This window comes from Vigna angularis, chromosome 9 (assembly GCF_016808095.1).
Source record: "Vigna angularis cultivar LongXiaoDou No.4 chromosome 9, ASM1680809v1, whole genome shotgun sequence".
Lineage (NCBI taxonomy): Eukaryota > Viridiplantae > Streptophyta > Magnoliopsida > Fabales > Fabaceae > Vigna > Vigna angularis.
The window spans coordinates 4,588,931-4,598,426 of record NC_068978.1 but is presented as its reverse complement, the minus strand read 5'-3'; the positions used below and the strand labels follow the sequence as shown (position 1 = coordinate 4,598,426).

At 31.6% G+C, this 9,496-nt stretch overlaps 1 protein-coding gene across 3 annotated transcripts; it reads left to right on the top strand.

Annotated features, from left to right (window-relative positions):
- The first annotated feature begins 874 nt into the window (after window positions 1-874).
- On the top strand, window positions 875-3,512 carry LOC108347756 (B3 domain-containing transcription factor NGA1). Of its 3 annotated transcripts, none has more exons than XM_052868000.1 (3): window positions 877-893; window positions 1,115-1,178; window positions 1,382-3,512. In XM_052868000.1, exon 3 carries the CDS (start codon window positions 1,427-1,429, stop codon window positions 3,092-3,094), a length of 1,668 nt encoding a protein of 555 aa, XP_052723960.1. In that variant the 5' UTR covers window positions 877-893; window positions 1,115-1,178; window positions 1,382-1,426; the 3' UTR covers window positions 3,095-3,512. The 3 variants fall into 3 exon arrangements, with proteins under 3 accessions (XP_017442688.1, XP_052723960.1, XP_017442690.1); XM_017587201.2 differs by lacking the exon at window positions 877-893 and having other exon boundaries at window positions 904-1,178; window positions 1,382-1,526; window positions 1,752-3,512; XM_017587199.2 differs by lacking the exon at window positions 1,115-1,178 and having other exon boundaries at window positions 875-893.
- Window positions 3,513-9,496: the final 5,984 nt, after the last annotated feature.

Genomic DNA, 9,496 nt, shown 5'->3' with positions numbered 1-9,496 from the left:
AAGAAGAAGTTATTGGTCTGGAATATATTTATTTTTCCCTTAAATTTATACAGTTGAGGAATATTGAAGAGGGAATCACATGTATGGTTGCATTGCATAGGAGGTGTAGCTGAGAAAAAGAGATGATAATTGAATGAGAATGAAGAAACGAAACCAGAGTTTACATTCTCATGTTAAGAAACATGTTCTTGCCTAAAAAAACCATGAAAAACAAGAATTAGAACATTGTTACGAGTTAAACTGATGTTTTGTAATGAAACATGTACATTTGATTGTGTAGTGTTTGACAGTGTTGTAATTGTGAAAAAATTATGGGTAGGAGGGACCAGCAAGAGAGAGAGAGAGAGAGCACACAATGAATGGCACCAAAAGTCAAAAAAAAGAGAAACTCAAATCAACCTAACACTGTACAGAGAGTCTCTCTCTCTCTCTCTCTCCTCTACTACACCGTTGGCACTGCAATGTGTTGCACCTCCCTCTACTTCTCTTCTGTCTAATAACAACAACTTGTCATAGATATCCTTTCCCTTTTCCACGTTTAATAATTTTGAGAAACTAAAAGAAAATGGGGTGGGATCAGATTTAACAAAGTGAAGCTCTTTTCTTCTGGAACAAGTGGCCTTTTAGTGTAGAACCGGAAGCATATATTGTACAGATTATTATTATTGTTATCCCAAATATCATGAAAATGACTACTTGCTCACATGACCCCAATACGCACATTATTCATGGGCCCCCCACGTAAGTGTAGTAACCCTCTTTTCTTTCCCCTTATTTCTCTCTCTTTCTCTCTCTCTCTCTCTCTCTCTCTCTCTTGATGTGTTTAAGAATAAAACTGGGTTGGAACAAATATTTTTGGTTCTTTTGTTACTTGTAAAGAAGCTTCCTTTGAGGTAACTACACTTGGGTTAGCTAAAACTCACATCACCCTCTTTCCCATCTCCATCTCTCTAACATATTCAGCTGTTTAGGTCAACAATAACCCCGTTTTGAATCCTCCATGCCTTGTCTTTCTTTAGGGTTTGATGCCTCATGGTCAAATATGAAGGCACCGACTCTTACAATTCTCTTCTAGTACTAAATAAGCACCTGCTTTTCTTTGTTTTCTTCACAGCCTCACATATCTATCTGCCTACTCAAATATCTTCTCAGCTCTCCAACTATATATTTATTTCTTGGTAATTTAAATAATTTCTTCCTATGTATATATATAATCTTGTCAATTTTCAGACTCTAAATTTTGCGTTTTTATTTTTTATTTTTACTTCTTTTCCTCCTCTTCCTTCTCCTCCTCTTGTTCTTCTTCTTGTTGTTCTCCTCTCTTTATGATTTCATTTTTTTTCAATTATTTGGTGACATTGTTTAATTTGGTGAGATCCAGAGGTTATAATTAGCAGAATTGAAGGTGGGGTCAGTGTGTAATTTTATGGAGTTGATGCAAGAAGTGAAAGGGTATTCCGATAGCAGAGAGGAGGAAGAGGAAGAGGAGACAGCAGAAGAAATCGTCACAAGAGAAGAAAGCAGCAGTAAGCACCACTACCCCTTTTCTTCTCCCTCTTTGTCTTTATCTCCTGCTCCTTCAATATCAAATTATACTTCTACTACTTCTGCTGCACGTCCTCATCACCATCATCATGTAATAAATATTCCTCACCAACAAAATCCATGGCTGGGGATGAATATTCATGATCATGATCATCATCTTCAGTCTCCAGAGACCACTGAATCTCACAATTCATCATCTGGGTTAGGGTTGTTACACCAGGATGCAGCAGCTTCCAATTTCGTCATCGGCAATCATCATAATCATCATCATCATCATCACCACACAACAAAGCAGCTAGATTTCATGGACTTGACACTGGGGAGCAGCAAGGACGAGGGGAATTTGCAAGGATCGGGAGGTGCTGCTTCTTCTGTGTTTGGTCATCATGCAAGTGGTAGTTCTTCTGCCGATGGTAACGTTAACAACCTGCAGCAGCCTTCTGAGAAGGAGCACATGTTTGACAAAGTTGTGACACCGAGTGATGTGGGTAAGCTGAACCGATTGGTGATACCAAAGCAGCATGCTGAGAAGTATTTCCCTCTTGATTCCTCAGCCAATGAGAAGGGGTTGCTGCTCAATTTTGAGGACAGAAATGGTAAGTCATGGAGGTTCAGGTACTCTTATTGGAACAGCAGCCAGAGCTATGTGATGACCAAAGGGTGGAGCCGTTTTGTGAAGGAGAAGAAGCTTGATGCTGGTGACATTGTGTCCTTCCAGCGTGGTGTAGGGGATTTGTATAGGCATAGGTTGTACATAGATTGGAGGAGAAGGCCTGATCACCATCACCACCATGGCCCTGACCCTTCAGCCACACTCTTCACACCTTTCTTTCTTCCCAATCAGCAACACTTCATCAGATGGGGTGCCACTGGAAGATTCTACTCCCTCCCCTCGCCAAACCCACCACGCCACCATGACCATTTGCAACAACACCTCAATTACAACACCATGTATCATCAACATCATCATCCCTTTCATCACCAATTGCAAGGTGCTGCTGGTGCTGGAGGAAATGGAACTCATCACTACAACAACTATCATGACATGAGTAGTTCAGGATCTGGCTCGGTCTATTACCTCAGGTCAACACCCCCACCAATGCCATTCACTGATCACCAAACCTTGAACACAAGACAACAACAACAAGAGGGAGGCAATGTTTCTCATCCTCCTATAATCATTGATTCTGTTCCAGTTGCTCACCACCACCATCATCACCAGCACCACCGTGGTGGCAAGAGTGGTGGTTCTAGTACTAGTACAAGTCCTAGCACTGCAGGCAAAAGACTTAGGCTGTTTGGGGTGAATATGGAATGTGCTTCTTCAACATCAGAAGACCCCAACTGCTTCAGCTTATTGTCCTCATCTTCAATGGCACATGCGACAATGGCTAATTCCAATTCACCTCCCTCTTCTTCACTACCACCTCTTCAGCTTTTGAGGGAAGACTCACTTTCATCACCATCATCAGCAAGGTTTGGGGATCAGAGAGGGGAACAACCTTCAATGCTTTTTGATCTGGATCCTTCTTTGCAATACCGGCAGTGATAAACAAATTGATGAAGAAACCAATAATGAAGAAGATACGAGTTTGATCTAAAGTCACCTGGGCTAGCTACACTTTCTTTTGCAGCATTTTTATTATATTTTAAATTTTTTTTCCCTTTCTCTTTTGTTTCTTTCATCAGCTACAAAGGAAAGAAAAGGCTCCCAGACCTTCTTGTTCTTCTGCTTCTTCTTTTGATCAGTAATTAGTTTTTAGCTTTTGCACGTTTTGGAGTCTTTAGTACGTTTAGAACTGCTCAATGAATTAATTAGCTTGGGATTTGGGCCCTGAAGAAATGGAATATCCATCGTTTCACAACCTAAAGAGGGAAATGAAATCCATATGGAGATCGATTACGTTTAGACCTTTTTCAATTGTGTATAGTACAATACAAATATATATTATATTATTATTTATTAATATTATTATAGTATATATATATATGTCTTTTGCTATTTCTATTTTAATATTGCTTCAATACTGTTCTCTCTCTCTCTTTCCGTTTACTGCATTTAATGATACACAGAAAAGCTTGTTGCTTTCTTCTTTCCTCTAATGTTTCTGTTAGCCTTGTTGGGTTGATGTCGTTCAACACACTGCTGCTTCTGCTCCTGCTGCTTAGTTAGGCATTGTAGCTTTGCAGATAAAGGGCAGAAAGTTGTACAGCTGTAAAAGGGTAATTTTTTCTGATCTTATTCCTCCTCCATTCATCTAATTTGATTACCTTTTTCCACTTACTATGCTGTAGTTACCATAAATAATTTATTCATTATATATTGATCAAGAGTACTAACCCTCCTCCCTCCATTTTTTACCTCTATATCCCTCCACATTGCTACTTACTAGCACCTTTTTTTATTTGTATTTTCTGCTGATATGCTTTTGTAACTTCTCCTATTCATCAGCCGCCTTCTTGTCTGGATTAACACTGCACACAAACGTGATATTGGGAAAGTGAAAAATTGGAGGGTGTTTGACCCCATTTACTCATGCCTTAAAGAGTAAGTAGCCTGATTCTGATGCTTATTTCAATGTTTTGTCTTTGATCTATTGATTCTTATCTTAATTTAACAGATACAGCCTTTAGACTTTTATGGATTTAGATTCCTCATGTGATGCTTAATTAGTCTTTGTAACAGTTTTGCTACTGTCAACAGTTGAAAATCAAACTCACTCGTTACTAATTATATACATTTTTTGGATTTGTCACAGATATTGTAATAATTACATTACAGCTAAGACTTTTGGACAGTGAATCAAAGAGCTTTACTTTGACAATCCAGGTGAAAAATTATTAGCTTTAGCTTCTACTCTTTCTCATTTTGTTTGCTTTAAACTTCATATTATATGACAGATATAAAACATATGCAAGGATAAGAAAACACAAAATCATTTTGATTCATTCGAGATGTGTAGCATCATGTAATTGAAGGGAAAAAAAAACTTGATACGTTTTGAAATTATCGTGTGAATTAATATAAACTGGGTAAAGAAAGTTGTGTTGTGTGTTTGTAGAACTGATGGGGCAGATTGATGCACTTTGCTTTAGGTTTACAAAATGCAAGACCTTTACATTTTACTATTTGTATATTTTGTCGAAGTTTACTTGGAGTAATAGATCATAGAAAGCACTTGTGTATACATGTTTGAAAATATTAGAGTGGCATTGAATGCAAAATACACTGTTCAAGGCATAAAAAGGAGATATCAAATGGAATGTGGTGTTCTCACACGGTGAGAAATGGGAAAGCAAAAGCAACACATAGGACAGTAAGATCAACAGTAAGCGAGACTAGACATATATAGGAGCAGGACCTTTCTTTTGGCTACACAGACTTGAATGTGATGTTTTCTATTAAAATATATATAGCAGTATCTCAGATCCTTTGGGGTAAAGTCAATTTCCATGAACCATCAAAAGCCTTGGAAGAATCCTTGTCACTGCTGGAATTTAAAGACTGAAAGAGACTAGAAATGAAACCTTTTTGGGATGATCTACTTCATTTCAAATGCTTCGAAAACCAACAAGAAATCGGTAAAAGTTACCCAGGATAAAACTAGCCAAATAAAACATCAAACTCTTCATTCTTTTCTTTGATCTATATTTTATTATATTCTCCTGTCATCTTTGATCTTGCAGACATAGTTAGATAAGGAAATAAAACAATATTAAGAAAGAAAGACACAAACATATATTAGTTTTTTGGTCATAAGGTAACAATATGAAGGTGATTTTTGTAATCCTATTTCATTTTCCAAGGAAGATTTGGGATTCAACACCTTTGTGCTTCATACATATCCATGCATGAAATACATACCTTCTGTTAATAACTAAGAGCATCCTAGAGTCATAGGTTGATTAAAGTTATCCATAAATTCAAGGGCTTAATTATTCCCTAGCTAGGATTAGGCTTCTTGTTTAATCATAAAACCAAGACTTTTATATTGATCATATAATGATATAGTATGATTATTTTTTCTTAGCAACGTGAAGGTTATCATTGTTTTGGGAATTGCATCATCCCAAGTACAGTGTTATAAAGCAATTAATGTTTCTCAGTTATACTGCGGTATTAATGTCAATGTAATTAGTTCTATATCCACTTTTAGTTAATAAGTTATTGTTTGCCCCTTGTGCATTTTATGCAGAAGGAAAAACAGAAGCTCCACCAAATCACTGAAATCAGATCTTATGATATAAGGACTCACACACCTACCATTTCAGTGAGATTTTAGAAACATTTAACCAAGGTACAGTTTTTCTGAGTACTCCAATTTATATCTCTATATATATATATATATATATATATACATATATATATATATATATATAGATATATATGCATATATTATTTAGGTCACAAACAAGATTCGGTCACTAATGTTAAGTCAGTAAACAGTAAACATCAAATAGTGTTCAATTTAGCAGAAAAACAAATATTGGCTTGATACCTCTCTCAAGAAGTTATCAACAGATGCATGCATATAATCATCATAAAAAACTGGATATAGATAATGTCTTTTTTCTGTGCGTGGTTGATTTAGTGATTCAGCATCTTTTATACTTGAAAGTGCAATTTTTGTAGTCATTTAACCTCACTGTTGTTAGAAAGTAATTTAGATGTTAACTGAACTTGTGATAGGCATTTATTTCAATGAAATTAAAAAGTATATATATATATATATATATGTATGTATGTATGTGTGTATGTATACGTATGTATGTATGTTGAATAAAATAAAGTATTGAAGGGTGTGAAATTGAAAAACAGAAGGAAAAATAACCTTTAAATTAATGCTAAATTAATAATCTGGCTCCCTGTATTTAAATTTTATTATGCATAGTTGGCTGTCATAAGGTTGGCTGCATTCACTCTCTTATAAATATGAACAATTTGGAATGTCATGCATCACAGCAACATTCATAATGTATTAGTTGAGTTTCTGGCCATGCATTAATTTAATTTTTAGTACATTCTTATTATACTTACATTAAATAAAGTACTGCCCTTATTTTATTGAATTTGTCATTTTATTATTAATGCAGTTATTGCATAAAACCAGGTATAGATGGGAAATAAATTTGAAATGACAGATAAATGTGAGTGTGGTAAATTTAAGAATACTGGGACCAGTTTTGTAGGTTTAAAAGTAAAACTTCAAAACCATAAAATTTCTTCACATGCTACTTCTGTGATCTTGAAATTTCATACAGTAGAAGCATACTTGTTTTGCTTAATAATGGTATTTCCTGTGTCTTTCAAAAGTTAATTCTAAAAAATAACACTGGAAATAATTATGTCTTACTTTTTAGTATAATTAGTCTTACTTTTCACTATATATAACCTTTTAGATTTCTATTTTTCTGAGTTCTGTTAAAGTTAATATATAATTTTTTTTTATAAAAAAGGTCACCTTAATGCATTGCAAACCATTAAAAAGTACATAATTTAAAAAATATATTTTTATTACTTGACCAAATAAATTTAGAATTATTTTTTAACTTTCACCAAATTCAATCTCAACACTATTAAGATCAGCTAAAGTTACATTCACATATTTATCTTTTATCCCTTTAATAATTATACTTTATTAAAACATTTTCCATTGAAAGGGTCATTTGATTAGGTCTAAGTTTTACCATACCACATTACTTATGATTTTTTTTACAATTTTTACTTTAATGAGTCTTATAAAACCTTTTTTTTATTATATTGTACTATTTAGTAGGTGAGAGAAAGATAATAGGTTTTTAAGATAAAAATATATTATTTTATTCTTATGATAAAGAGTGATTTAAAGTTAGTTGTCTTAAATTTTATATTATGCCAGTATATTTCAATTAAGAATAAGATCCATATTTTAAACTACCCTATTCACAGTTGAAAATTGGTTTCTTCATAAATCTCTTTCATGGAACTGATTAATATTTCAGGAATACATCAATATATATTAGGCCCTTAAAAATGTTATTGCATGAGATTTAAGCGTGTGAATATTTTGAGGCTGTGTATTTATTTTTCTGGAATGCAAATCCCAAAGAAACAATGGCAAAAATGATCAAGACTGTGATAATTCATACCTTTCTGTTCTTAACAATAGCAACAAAGTATCTGTAAGCTTTTTTTTCTTAACTAAATATGATCTTTTTTTTCTTTAATTTAAAACATCTGTGCTATCATCAACACATATGCACAATTATATATATATATATATATATATATATATATATACACACCCACACACACAACAATAATTAAACTTAAAATCATATATAAATCATACAAGTTCTCTGCCACTAATCATATTTTAATAGTTTTCATTTTTTTTATAACTTTGGTTATTTTCTTATGTCATCTATTTAAAAGTTATTTATAAACAAAGTTATTTAATAAAATTTATAGTGTAGCAAATATAATGTGAAATTAGTTTATATACGTAATACTATGTTTTAAAAAATATATATGTTAAGAACAACAAAATTTGATTAAAAAAATTATATATTAATACGTGAAGTAAATTTTAACACATTTTACGTTACAATTAATTTTTGCATAAATTATTTAAATCTATGATGATGGTTATTGCATGAATATTGCTTTGATTTTTTTTGCGTGTGTGCTCTTGAGTTCAAGAAATCTAATCGTTACTTAGCGAAATTTGCTTGAAAAAATTAATTTTAATTTGATGAATATAGAATGATAAAAAGAAATCAAAGAATTATATATATATATATATATATATATATATATATATATATATATATATATATATATATATATATATATATATATATATAAAAGCCTTAACTTAATAATCATTTAGGTAATGAGTTAAAAAATGGTGTAATATATACATACAAATGAAAGCAATTTGTGACATCATGTTTTTACCAACTGCACTGCGAGAATAGCCAAAGTGAATAGCTAAATGCATTGCATATATACATTATTAACTAAAGTGTATAAACAAGAAAACTAGTGTAATTTGTTTTTATTTTTAATATAAAATGTCATCTTAAAGTCTTACAACATTATATTATATATGTTTCTAATCATATAAAGTTTTTGGAATTATCACAAAATTTTGTTTTATTTTAAAGTCAGTTTCAACATAGATGTCAGTTTCAATATATATATATATATATATATATATATATATATATATATATATATATATATATATATATATATATATATAGACACATAATTTATGCCCAAGAAACTAAAATATTACAACGATGGACATATTTTTCCTTAATTTAGGATATGTTTGATTCCATGTTTAAATGTCAAAAATAAAAATTAATCTGTAGATAAATGAGAATTAATCAAATATGTACTCACGCAACATGATTTGCATTTGATTACAATTTACTGACTTATTAAGCTTTCATGAAAATATCTTTCTATTTTATAGAAAGTAAACATCCTTTTCAAGTAACAAAATCAAATTAATCCTCAAAATAGTCAAAATCAAAATAGTAAAAGGTGCTTTATTAGGATATAAAGGGGTAGATAAAATCATTAAAGATAACTAAAGTGTCCGTCTCCAAAAGAGTTTTTTATTAGAAACAAATATTTTCTGTCCCTAAATTAACTAGTTTAGTGTGTGTGTGTGTATTTATTATAAAATTTGGATACTTAAGTATACACACATTGTTGAAAATTTTAGTCTCATTATTTGGATTACTATTTTTACGTTATGGTGATCATTTTGTTAAGTTTAAATATAAATAATAGTAATATTTTGTTATCAAAATATATTTATTTTTCTGATAAAAAAAATGTTATTTTACTACATTTTTTTAAGATTGTATAATTATATTGAAACATTTACATTTTAAAATAGAATAAAATTCATTGAACTTTCTAAAAATTTAGTCTTTCGAATTTAATTTCAAT

Bases quoted from the DNA above. Each gene is read 5' to 3' on its own strand.
- LOC108347756 (XM_017587199.2), top strand. From the start codon at position 1,427: ATGGAGTTGATGCAAGAAGTGAAAGGGTATTCCGATAGCAGAGAGGAG.